This window comes from Camelus ferus, chromosome 6 (assembly GCF_009834535.1).
Source record: "Camelus ferus isolate YT-003-E chromosome 6, BCGSAC_Cfer_1.0, whole genome shotgun sequence".
Taxonomy (NCBI): domain Eukaryota; kingdom Metazoa; phylum Chordata; class Mammalia; order Artiodactyla; family Camelidae; genus Camelus; species Camelus ferus.
Window position 1 is genome coordinate 64,031,468 of NC_045701.1, and position 14,001 is coordinate 64,045,468.

At 32.5% G+C, this 14,001-nt stretch overlaps 1 protein-coding gene across 8 annotated transcripts in view; it reads left to right on the plus strand.

Annotated features, from left to right (window-relative positions):
* Positions 1-14,001, plus strand: part of GPHN (gephyrin) — a 425,260-nt gene that overhangs the window by 73,095 nt on the left and 338,164 nt on the right. For all 8 annotated transcript variants that reach the window (XM_032482212.1, XM_032482207.1, XM_032482209.1 and 5 more), the window contains exon 2: positions 8,839-8,917. In XM_032482212.1, the coding sequence (XP_032338103.1) occupies positions 8,839-8,917 (79 nt within the window). The remainder of the gene's footprint in view (positions 1-8,838; positions 8,918-14,001) is intronic.

The following is a 14,001-nucleotide window of genomic DNA, read 5'->3' on the forward strand; positions in this document are numbered from 1 at the left end:
TTCTTTCTTTCCTCTAATAGTTATCAGGCTAGCAAGGTTGGTATACCCTAGGTGTCAGCTTAGCCAAAGGGGGAGATTTCCCTGTCAAGTGCAGACTTTCTTTGTGGCTGGGGTTCCAGAGAGGCTAATTATAGTGCTAGCCCACAGTTGGTCTTTAATTATTTGTCAAAATTTTTTCTGGTTTCTTCTTATTTCCATATTTGGTGACTTCCTCCTACTATAGCTGTTCCACCAAGGTTGAAAGCAGCTCTTCTTTTCTTCCATTTTCTGGATTTTAGTTCATTTAGGTTTCTTTGCCTCCTAGCTCTATGATAGTTTTTTAAAATGATGATTTTTTTCAGCATATTCTCATTTTTAGGAAGAGTGACATTCTTTTGTGACTATAACTTATGCAGAAGAATAAGTCTTTAGGGAATGGTTTTTAAATGATGTAAAGCATAGAAAGCATTTTCTTTGGTGTGAGACACATAGGAAGCAATCAATAAATGTTAGTTTTTTTTTGTGTCATTGCTGTTGTTGTGATGTTATCCTTATTTCAAAGGAATAGATTATGCAGTTAAATTTCTTTTATTATAATCCCCTCTGTGATCCAAACCTTGTAGCTAGGCAGAATCAGGGAAATAGATACAGAACAATAAATATTTTAAATCAGATAGGAGAAATGAATATTGATTTAAAAAATATTTTTTCCTGTGTTTTTATCTTTGGAATCAAGGAACTTCATTGAGGCTATGTTTCTCTATGCTGTACAGTATATATCCTTGTTGTTCATCTATTTCATGCTAGTGGTTTTTATCTATTAATTCCGTACCTTTTTCTTGTCTTTTCCTCCCCTCTTCCCTCTCCTTGTTGGTAACCACCAGCTTGTTCTGTATACCTGTGAGCTTGTTTCTGTTTTGTTACATACACTCATTTGTTTTATTTTTTAGATTACATACACACACACACATATACACACACACACAATGGAATATTAGCCATAAAAAGAATGAAATTCTTCCATTTGCAATAATGTTGAGAGTATTATGCTTAGTGAAATAAATCAGAGAAAGACAAATCCTCAATGTTATCACTTATATGTGGAATCTAAAAAATAAAACCAATGAATGTACATAAGAAAATTATTTTTTGTTTTTTCAAATTACGATTTCCTTAGGATTATTAGGTCAAAGGGTAAGCACTTGGTTGTGATTCTGGGTAAATATTGTCATTTTATTTTCCAAAAAAGTACCAATGTAAAGTTTTTTTCATACTGTATATTGTGAATATAACCAAGTTCAGTCACACCTGGTGATGAAATGACATCCTGGTCAGCATGAACTATTATCACTAAAGAAGTTATTTTACCAATTTATCAGGTAATAAACACCGCATTTGAAGCTTAAAAAAAGGAAACTGCATTGATATTGAATATTACAGGAAAATTTTATGAAGATTCAAAAGTTAAAAAAAATACATTTTGTTACTTAAAAATGCATTGTTGCCATTGCTGGTAAGATGTGATGTCTTTTTAAGATAGTACCAGGTGACATGATAGGGTGGAAATCAGAGAGCACACTACCAAGTTGTTTGATACTGCAAGTCAGAGGCAGAAAAATATGACTATATGGAATGTCGGCATATTAGAGTTAATTCCTTGGGTAATCCATCTAATCAGAACTTTGATAATTATATGATGTTTACATGGTTTCTTAACTTAAATATTTTCATTACTCATGCTCACCTATTTGGTTATTATCCATGTGGATAGCAAACATTAAAGCCTTTGGATCCCCAGTTCATTGATCTCCTATGAATAACTAATGACAGATTTGTTCTTCTGCTTCAGGTTAGATTTATAGTGAAACTTATTTATCTTCTGGAAAGTTTTGATACTTTTGATTACTGAAGGAGTTTTTTCTCTGGCCTGCTTGAAAAGCAGTGTCTGGTCACTCAGTCTTATGTAAAGTAAGATTTAAGAAAACAACCCTCTGATAAACCTGGGCCTGAGATAATTTTTCATTTGGAATAACATTCTACTATCTCAGTGATTATTTCAACACATACATTCTAGGATCATTAGCAAATTCTCGCAAAGAAACTTTGATGCTGCTTTGTTTGCACATGAAAATTGTAGATATTTAAGGATAATTAAGGCACATATTATTTAGTACTATAAATTAACTTAGTATCAAATATTGTTAATTTTAACACCTCTTGAAATTGAGTTACATCTTACATTGTTGAAGCAACTGTTATGACATAGTTGACATTGTCTGTGTGTACACAAACTTAGTGATAGCTTTTAATACTGACTTCACTCCAATTATGTGCATTATTGGCAACACGTTTTGAGTTTAACTGCTATTTGAAATGTCTTTAAATTGTTATTCTTTGATTTCTTCTTTTGTATATGATAGAGTAACTGACAACGAATTTGTGGTCCTTCTGAGACCTTCTAGAAAAAGCAAGATAAAATTCAAGAATATCTGCTAAAAGGCAGTCAAAGCAATAAAGCAAAGACCAGAGAGGCTATGATTCTAGAAAGAAGAGAATGTTAGAGAAGATAGCTCACTTTTATAGGTATTTTTTCTTTAAGGTCATTTGCCTATTCTGGCTTTTGGTGAGTCAGAAAATCTGGTCACTGGGTCTTTTCTCAGGAACATAGAAATAAGATTATGAATGGAAGCCACAGTAAACATCTGAATACAGGTTTTTATGTGAGCATTTTTTAAAAAGTTAATGGACTTCATTTTTTAGAGTAGTTTTAGATTTACAGAGAAATTGGCCAGGTAGTTTATACATATATTCTCAGCTCACAGTTCCCCCTATTTTTAAACATTTTTTTCTTTCATAATTGAGATTTTATTGGTTGTTTTGAGGATCAGTACACAGACATTTCAATTTGTACACAATTCTTAACATACATACCAAAAATCTAAAAAATCATGCAGTTGTGATTCTTTTCCAGTTATTCCAGTGACTTTCCAGCTTAAAATTTGGAGGCAAATTTTCCTTAACAGGGTATCAACTACCAATATCATCAAATGTTGATATGCTATTACATCGTAAGTCGCACCAATTCATAATTCAATATCATACACACTACATACTCAAATTTTTGGTCGTCCACAGCACGTTGACAAAGTTACTAGGAAAACTGGACTACCCTGACCAAAGATGTTACAGAGTGCCCAAAATTCTGACAAGGAGAGCCAAGATCAAGGAGTGGTTTGCTTTAGGAAACAATTCTACCAAAAACAACATGGGAAGAGAAGTAATTTAAAGTGTTCAAGACATTAAATGCACAACTGACTCCAAATTGCAATTTAAGTATGCTCTGTATTATAGGATATAAAAACTACCCCATCTATGGAATGTTAAGCTGACACCCAAGATAATCAAAGCTTCCCATATTCAATACCCCACTATTTTTTGGTTGTATCTAAAAATAAATAACCAGCAAATGATTTCAACTCTTAGAAAAGAAAAAAAAATTTACACTTGAAGAATGGGATGAGTTGGGATTTCCTCCTTCTTAAAAATGTTTCTAGAACTACTAAAATTCTTGCGTTTACAAAATAGTTGGTAAAAATACTCCTCTGGATTGTACAAGAAGGGAGACAGGGACCACTGATAAGACCAGGAGTATGCTATTAATCAGACTTGGCTTTTTTCTCTCCTGCTTCATCAGAGGCTGGGCTCTCCTTGTTTTTAGTTTCTCCCTTTTCTTCAGGTAAATCTTTAGTCTCTTGGTTAGCCACTTCGGCCTATTTTCCCTTTGCTCTCCTTTTCTCTTTTTTGTCTGAAAGTTTATCCTTTCCTCCCTCATTTTTTGGCTTCGTTTCCATTTTTGCAGTAGTGGATTTAGCTGACAATCTCGCCCGATCTCTTCTTGGGCTCCTCCTTTGCCAGCCCCTGGGCGGGCGGAGCTGACCTTCCTTTCGGGCATCGTGGCAGCGGGGCGGGCGCGTGCCGGGTACCTGTGGGCCGAGTCGCGCAGAGAGTTCACAAAGCTGGGCTCCGTGGCCACTGCCGCTCCTTCAGCCGCCTTAGCTGCTAGGACCCTTATTTTTAACATTTTGCATCAGTGTAGTGCATTTGTTATAACTGAGAAACTAATATTGATAAATTATTATTGAAGTCCATACTTTTCATTAAGGCTTACTTCTTTGTGTTGTACTGTTGGTCTCTTGAGTATTAACAAATGCATAATGCTATACACTATTATATCATGAGGATGGTGTCAACATCTCTATAGTTTTACTTTTCCAAAATGTCATATAGATGAAACTACAGAGTCGTTAGCCTTTTCAGACTGGCTTATTTCACTTAGCAATTATGCATAAAGTCCTTCCATGTCTTTTCATGGTTTGATAGCTCATTTCTTTAAAAAAATTGTTTTTAAAGTATAGTTGATTTACAAGTGTTGTGTTAATTTCAGGTGTACAGCAAAGTGATTTAGTTTATATATATATATATACACACACACACACATACATACACACATATACATATATTCTTTTGCAGATTCTTTTCCATTATAGTTTATTACAAGATATTGAATATAGTTCCTTGTGCTATACAGTAGGTCCTTGTTATCTTATTTTTATATATAGTAGTGTGTATATGTTAATCCTAAACTTCTACTTTATCCCTCCCCCCACCTTTTTCCCCTTTGGTAACCATAATTGTTTTCTATGTCTATGAGTCTATTTCCAGTTTGTAAATAAATTCGTTTGTATCTTTTTTTGTATTCCACATATAAGTGATGTCATATGATATTTGTCTTTGTCTGACTTACTGCACTTAATATGATAATCTCTAGATCCATTCATGTTGCTACAAGTGGCATTATTGCATTCTTTTTTATGGCTGAGTAATATTCTATTGTATATATATTATATATATATATAATTTTTTTCTTCTTTATCCATTCATCTGTGGATGGACATTTAGGTTGCTTCCGTGTCTTGGCTATTGTAAATAGTGCTGCTATGAACATTGGAGTGCATGTATTTTTTCAAGTTAGAGTCTTTGGATATATGCTCGGGGGTGGGATTGCGGGATCATATGGTAACTCTATTTTTAATTTTTTAAGAAACTGCCTTACTGTTATTCATAGTGGCTGCACCAATTTATATTCCCACCAACAGTGTAGGAGGGTTCCTTTTTCTTCACAGTCTCTCCAGCATTTATTATTTGTAGACTTTTTAATGATGGCCATTCTGACTGGTGTGAGGTGATACCTCATTGTAGTTTTGATTGCATTTCTCTGATAATTAGCAATATTGAGCATCTTTCCATGTGCCTGTTGGCCATCTGTAGGTCTTCTTTGGTGAAATGTCTATTTAGGTCTTCTGCCCATTTTTTAATTGGGTTGTTTGTTTTTTTGGTATTTAGCTGTATGAGGTGTTGTATATTTTGGAGATTAATCCTTTGTCATTCTCATCATGTGCAAATATTCTCTCCCAATCTGTAGGTTGTCTTTTTGTTTTGTTTATCTTCCTTGGTGCACACAAGTTTTTAAGTTTAATTAGGTCCCATTTGCTTATTTTTGCCTTTATTTCCATTACTCTAGGGGACAGATTGAAAGAAATATTGCTGCAATTTATGTCTGAGTGTGTTCTGCCTATGTCTTCCTCTAGGAGTTTTGGAGTATCCAGTCTTACAATTAGATCTTTAATCCACTTTGTGTTTATTTTTGTATATGGTATTAGAGAATGTTCTAATTTCATTCCTTTACATATTGCTGTTCAGTTTTCCCAGCACCACTTATTGAAGAGACTGTCTTTTCTCCATTGTATATTCTTGCCTCCTTTGTCATAGATTAATTGACCGTAAGTGCATGGGTTTATTTCTGGAGCATATTAATTCTTTCAGTTGGCATATAGTGGGGAAAAAAATAACAGAAAAATATGACCAAAACTGATTGATTTTGGTGTGATTTACAGATGGAAAAAGTATGTTTATTAGCTTCTTAAAATGTATGATATTCTTATTGATAATTCAAAAACAAAATTTCTTTCATTGTTGAAATATGCCTTAAACTAAAAACAATAAATATATCTTACTTGGTAGGTAAAGTTTCAGACTGTGTTGAACTGTTTCCTTAGATTTCCTTCTCTGTTTTTCACTTAAAATTTGGATGGGGTATTTTAGAAAATGCCTTCTTTAGCAAAACTCATTTTACAGTAGCTGACTAGCAAGCCTTTAAAGGAGCAAAAGTTTATTCCATTTTAATTAAGCTTCCAAAACTTTCAGGCTTTTAAAATTTGTAACTAAGCTCTCATATTTGCCAAATTGGGCAGGAAACTTTATGAGAACAAATTTTATGATATAATATAACTTCAGTATTAGTTCAGCTCAGCTGGAAACCAACTTTTCTCATAATGTGCCAACATTTTTTTTTTCTTTTTGGTTCTATTTAGGAACTGGTGTAATAAAGAGCATTTGTGTTAAAATTATGAAAAACAAGATTTGTATCAAGTCAACAGGTTGAGATCAGTGTCTGTTAAATATGGAAAGAAAATCATATATTAATCAAAATTACTCCTCTCACTGCAAAAAAAAAAAAAGGAAAAGAAAAAACTAGTAGGGGACATCTTTTTGGAATTAATAAAAAGGAATCCAAACTTTTTCAACTTCAGATGTTTTTACTCCATTGTTATATATGCATTAATCATTTATATCAGAAGCAGATTCAGATTTAGGGGCTTATAATTTTGAGCTATAAGAAAAAGGAAAATGAAATCCAAATAAAATATTAGGGAATTGATCTTTGAAAGGAAAAAGGGAAGTATATTCTTCTTTTAATGAAGATTAGAAATAGCTCTCTAAGATATATATATATATATATATATATATATATAGATATAGATATATAGATATATGACTGTTAAACAAAATAATCACTTAAATTTTAACAAATATAAAAATATTATACAAGTAAAGTTTTATTTCATCTTTAATTTTGCAATGGATGTTTCATCAAGGTATAGACTTTTAGATTCTAGGTTTTCCTCCAGCATTTTAACCATATTGTTCCATTGTCTTCTGGCTTCCATAGTTTATGTGGAAACACTCAGCTGTAAGTTTTACTGTTTTTTCCTTGAAGGTGATGTGTCCTTTTTTGCCACCTGGCTATATTATAGATTTTCTTGTTATCTTTTATTATTAGCAGTTTGATTGCTGAATGTGGTTTTCTTTCACTTTGTGCAGTGCAGGTTGAAGATAAACCCTGAGTCAGTGAGTCAATGTATTGTATCAGTTCTGGATAGCCTCAGATTTTTTTTCTGAAAATACTGCTTCTTCCTCATTGTCTTTCTTCTCAACTACAATTACATTGGGCTGTTTGAGTCTCACATGTCCCTTCTGCTCTGTTCTTTTCATTCTTTTTCTCATTTTGCTTCAGTGTGGATATTTTTGCTGATCTATTTAAGTTCACTAAAGGATTGCTGTGTTGAGCTGGCTATAAAACTCACCCATTGATTTATTAATTTCAGGTGTTGTATTTTTTAGTTCTAAAATTACTATTTAATTCTTCTTAATAGATTTTAATTCTCTATTGAAATGTTCCTATTTTCATCTACTGTGATTATTTTTCTGTCTTCTTTAACTTATGTTAGGTATGTTTTCCTTAACTTTTCTTAAAGTTCTTGTCTTATAATTCTCTATCATCTGTGGGTTGGCATGTACATTTTTTTTTTTGCTGGTTATTGGTCACATTTTGTGCCATTTCCCATACTTTGTCATTTTTATTGTATGCCAGATACTGTTTATCATAGGATCATAGATATTGATGTAAATGTTACTTTCTCTCAATATTGTATTAGGAAGAAATGATAAAGTGCTAATCATCTTAACCACAATTTGAGCTAGATGGTTTGAGTGACAGCTTTAGATATACTCAGTCTGTCTTTGGGTTTAAATGTCTTAAGGGCCAGATCTGTTGCATTGCAGGTATTTCTCTCTGCTGTGACTTTGTACTAATGTACTGTGAAATTGTTGGAGATTTTACTTCACCTTTTGGGTTCTGTCCCCTTTTACTCATCCCCTCCTCAAAGTGGGGTACTTTGGTTGAGAGCAAATGTCTTGAGGGGAGACCTACTGAAATTCTACAGTGAAAGTGGTAGGCTCCACCTGTTGTAGTGTGACTTTAACTCCTAATCACCACAACACTATGGAAAACATTATCTGCCTTGTGGCCCATTCTCTTCTCCTCCTCCCAAATCCTCTTGTGCAGTACTAGCTCTTAGCATATCTCCCAGAAGGAAACTGTCTGTGTTTTGTGGGTTCCATGGGATTCCAATCTATCATGTCAGCCCATGAATTTTCAAGACTATACTGGTTGCTCTTTTCTCTGTTAGTGTCCCTCTCTCTGATTCTTAGTTTATTTCTAAATGGCAAATATTCCCAGAAATGAAACAATCAGGAGGCACAGCTTACCAAAGAAGAGGTAACACTTTGCTCTTAGTTTTTTTCTCATTCTCTTTAAAGATATGGTTTTGGGGATTGTTATCTTTTTTTTGTTTTTGTTTTTAGTTGTGGAAGCAGTGCCTTGCCATTATGGACTGGTAAATTTGTCTTATAAAAGAAAGAACCACATTTAGACCCACATGTTTACTCTTTTATATATTGTGTTTGTATAAAATCTGTGTGCTTAAATTATTAGCTTGTTATTGAATATTAATATTTGCTGCTTAATCTACCAGGCCCAGAAACTGATCATTCTTAATGTTTGGAAAAACTCTATCCAGAGAACCAATTTTAATTTCAAAATTCCTTTTGGTCAATAGTAATTTAAATGAAATGTGAACAAAAATTAATTTTCTTTTTCTTTTCTCTTTTCCTGTTTAGTGAGTGATAGTTGCTTCAGGAATCTTGCAGAAGATCGCAGTGGGATAAATCTCAAAGATCTCGTACAAGATCCCTCTTTGTGAGTATTTGGTTTTCAGTACTAAGTATAATTTAAAACTGAATGGTTGGTATGACTTTTTGCAAAAGAGTTGTAACTGAAAACTGATTTAAGGTTAAGTAATTTCTTCTAACAATTTGTGTAACATATAGTGAAGCATATAGAATAGTTTCAACAGAAGTGAAATTATGGGATAGTTTCTGCTTGGAAATAGAAGATGTTAGAAGAACAGATGATGTTATGATTAATGATTGACTTTCAAAGTGTATCTGGTAATGGTTGATATGTTACCAGTGAGGCAGTAGATACTAGACAGGGAAGATATTTGGTAGTTTATTTACTTGCAAAGGCGAGATTGCATTTGTTTAGTCAATTTTAAGCTTTTTTGAATAATTTATAATAATCTTCTGTAAGTATAATTACAAGTATAAAATTATTATTTATAGTACCAAATGTACTTGACTATCTTGAATATATTTCTAATGATTTACATTGGACAGCTGTATATACCACAAGATTTTTGAAGAGTTTTAAAAGTTTCAACTTTTAATGTTCTTGCTCATGAGTCAATTCCATTCTTTATCAGAACATATTTCATATCAGACTATAATGTCACTTTCTATTTCTGTTTCATGAATTAATTTTTTACAGTTTTATATTAACTGTAAATCATGCATACTGTCTTCTATAGGAACATACCCTTTCAGGAAGATCACCTTTTATTAAAAAAGCAATCAATACTAGTTAAGCCCTAGGCAGTAGAGAAAAGAAAATTGAGTGCTGGCAGATGCTTTCTTTAATGATGTTTAATGTATTGTCTTCCAGTCTTCCACATCAGCATGTAATCTACACTCAAACAGCTTCTACTAGTAATTCATTGAGAATGTTGTGAGGAATAAAACACAACAGTGTGTTGAACCTGAAGGTTGTTGATTCCTTAATGATTTTCTAAGTCGTTTAAAAAATATAGTTACAAGACACAGCCTGATGAAAATGGTTGAATATTAAAGTTATTATTGTAATGAACTCATTATTGTAATAGTGAGTTCAGAAATGGGTTTCCAAACCCAACTCTATAAATTTTTTTTCTTTTTTAAATGTCTCTCTTTTCCTCATTCAAAAAGATTGTCAATATTCTTTTTCTGTGATTTTTATTGCAATCAAGATTGACAAGTTGCCCTTTCAGTCCTATAAATATTTAATGAAGAATATAATTATTCTATGCAGATATAAATAGTCCCAGTAAATGAATATTGAATAACATGTGCATGAGGATGTGGGAGGAAACTAGAATTTCTTTGAAAGATTTCACCCAATTGAATGAATGAAATAAATTATTCCATTATTATATTATATGTAAGGTATATTTTTGGTACAATAGGATTATATATCTTTTTAATTCAGTCTTTGTGGGAAAAAATGTGCTCAGATGGACTGTAATGATTTAAGAGCTATGAAGAATTATACTTGAATAATGGATTAAAATAATGAGTTGTAGTGTTTTGGATAATGTGGTACTTTCTAGAATGTAGAATAATATTCATCATGCATCTGAAATTAATCTTCATGTTCTAAGAGAAATTTATCTTAGATCACTACTGCATTGGATGGATGAAATAATTCTGAGTTTCTGTTTAAAAGTAGCCAGATATCTTAATTTAGCATCATTCTCTTAATTTGGCATTAGTCTCCTGGCATTAGTCTAGAATGTAAGAAATTCAGAAAAAAAGAACTTTTTGCCCTTGACACTTGGATTTGAAAAGAACTTTTTTCATATTAAGAATTGTCAGAATGTGCTATTAATGACTCAAATTCATTTTTTAGAGGTACATTTCTTACTTGGTGAAACTCTTTAGGGGAAGAAATGCCTGGTGTGGAAAAAATAATGTTTTTTTTTTAGCTATTATGATGGGAAATAGTTTATTCTGAGGCACCATTCCATAGCAATATTCACTGAGTATATACCCCATGGGGTAAGGATTTTTTTTTAAGCCAGCGACCTCTTTTCTGTCCCAGACCCTTGACGTAATTCTTTACTATTTGCTCTTTGATTCATGGACACTACCAAATGGTTCTATATGGAGTTGAATTATTGTAACATTGGTAGGAAGTAGTTTTTTTTGCAAAAATCCCCACAAAAAATTACCAGTATTTGATGAGTACTCTTGATTAATGTAAGGGTTGATAAAATTGTGTACATATATTATTTTAATAAATATTCTAAATAAAAAGTATTATTAGAATAAGATTTATGTATTGAATGAATGCTTTATGTGTTAATATGCCTGGCAGATTTGTATTGATTCACCTACTTGAGCTGCTGAAAGGAGTTGATGTGTGAAGAAAAATTAAGTACTAATTTCAGTTACTAATGCTGTTAGAAAGGAAAACAGAATAAAAAGAGAAGGTCAAAGTAGGCTGAGTAGAACCTAGGCTACTTTGGTCAGTATTGACACTCAGAGTGGTATGTAGAGTGTCTTAATCAGATAAATGAGCAAGTATGGAGTATCTGGACAAAGTACAGAAATAAAACCAAATCATGTGGATGTGTATATGTACGTATGTATGTATGAATGCAATTTGAGGGGTTTACTGCCTCAGAGAAGAACAAAAGGGCAGAACCAAAGGTGACTAATTCATATTCTTAAATCTGTGTCAAGCTAATGGAATAATGTGATAGATACTGTGCAGTTTATCTAAGCTGTGTGTGGTATACACCCCAAGATTTTGCTTCCACTATAGTAAAAATAATTATTGGGCTTGAATGAACTGAATGGGCATGATGTTGGGAGGGGAAAAAAAAATGAGAAAGTTGTGAATCCCTAAGCAAGACTTTCTGGTCTTACCACTAACCTTTGATCTGTTGTAATAATGAGAGCAGAATGTTACTTGTGGCAAGGTTGTGGTGAAGGGAATATCCAACAGGCTCTCTTCTTTGGGCCCTAGTTACTCTAAGACTACTTGTTTCTGTCATTGTCCTGTAGGTATTATTAAGACCTGAACAAAGGAACTTGACATTCACTTTTTGCTAATAAATGTGCCTAAAACTTTGTTTGAATTAGTAATTTGCATGCATGTTGAATTTTGAAACAAACAATTAAACTGTTTTAATAACTTATTTTCTATTATGATTATAAGTATTTTAAGATTGATTTCCTCTGCTGTATGTGTAATTTGTCAATTTGAGTCATAAGACCTCTTGTTTTAGTTGTGGTCTTCAGTGGCACATTGCAAAGTGTCAAATTTAGCTTGACATCACCTATCTCAGAAACATATATAATGTGATACATAATTTGCCTACACACAAGAAGTTATTCTTAGCATAGTATAATTAATTTTCGTTCTCTTTAAGTGGTGGGGTATATGTTGTTTAAGTGATAGAAATCATTTGTCTGTTTCTTGTTATCCCCTGCTGGAGAGGTGACTATTATACGCACAAGAGACACTGTATGTAACATACTTTAAGTTATGTTCAGTTGTGTTCTCTATATGATAATTCTCAAAAATGTTTTCAAATTTCCATTGACTGTGTGCTGAAGATGAGAGATAAAACATATTTCCTTATTTATGCTTTAGATTTCTTATTACTTATTTATGAACTATTCAGCAAAGATTACTTGAAGTCAGATTCATTTATAGAAATTATTAAAAGCCTTTTAAGAATCAAAAGGAGAAATATAATATAAGAATGAAAAGGACTAACAGAAATTGAGCACATTTGTGCTACTCATTGTGTCGATGCTGATTGTTGAGGGGGAGAAGGTGTAGATGGATACATCTTTTTTTTTTTAATTTGCAAAAGCTCTTAAAAATTTTTAGTACATCATAGATATGTGTTATGTAAGTCAGTTAGAGAAAGAATTGTTTAATTCATGGAAGAATTGGCCATCTCTGAGTATTAGAAATATAATTAATGATGCAGGATATTAGTAATTATAGTCAAATAGAGGAAGTTTATATTCTTTGAGAACTTTCACAATATGACAGTAATGTTATTAGTCTCTTTTGTTTTCTTTTTGGAACTCAGAATGTATTTTTGATTACTTCAGTGATGTCAAGATTTTGAAAAATACATTACCAAGTAATAACCTCTTGAGATTTACAAGAAAGGATGATTCAAGAAAATAGAAAAGATCTTAATCTAAATTCTGGATAAATTATATTATGAATGAGGAATACTTCTTGTCAGTATTATTGGTGTTTTTTTTAACTGTGGTAAAATAAACTTAACATAAAATTTACCGTCTTAACCATTTCAAAGTGTACAGTTCAGTAATATTAGGTATATATGCACTGTTGCAACCAATCCCAAGAGTTTTTCATCTTGCAGAACTGCTATTCTAAACCCATCAAACAATATCTTCCTATTTTCCCCTCCCTGCAGCCTCTGGCAACCACCATTCTTTCTGTTTCTATGATTTTAGAATACTCTAGGAATCTCATATAAGTGAAGTCGTACAATATTTGTCTTTTTGTGACTGGCTTATTTTACTTAACATAGTAGCCTCAAGGGGGTTCATCCACGTTCTAGCATGTGTTAGAATTCCTTCCTTTTTAAGGCTGAGTAATATTCTATTATATATATTCTGTCTATTCTATATATTCTGTCTTATATATATATAAAGACACACACACACATACACACACACAGCACGTTTTGTTTGCTTATTATTCATCCATTGATGGACACTGAGTTGCTTCTACCTTTTGGCTGTTGTGAGTAATGCTGCTGTGAACATGGGTGTGCAAATATTCTTTGAGACCCTGCTTCTAGTTCTTTTGGATATATACACAGAAGCAGAATTGCTGTATCAAATGGTAATTCTATTTTTAAGTTTTTGAAGAACTGCCATACTGTTTTCCATAGTGATTGCACCATATTATATTCCTGCCAGCAGTGCACAAGGATTCCAGTTTCTCCACTTCCTCAGCAACACTCATTATTTTCTCTCTCTTTTTTAATGTATTAGCCATCCTAATGGGTGTGAGGTGGTATATTCTTGGTATTTTTAATTGAACTTCACTTACTTCTTTTATCTTGTCCTTAATAATGATTTTGATGCAGCTCATGTAGAGACTCAAGAAAAATAAAATGTAGTATGTTT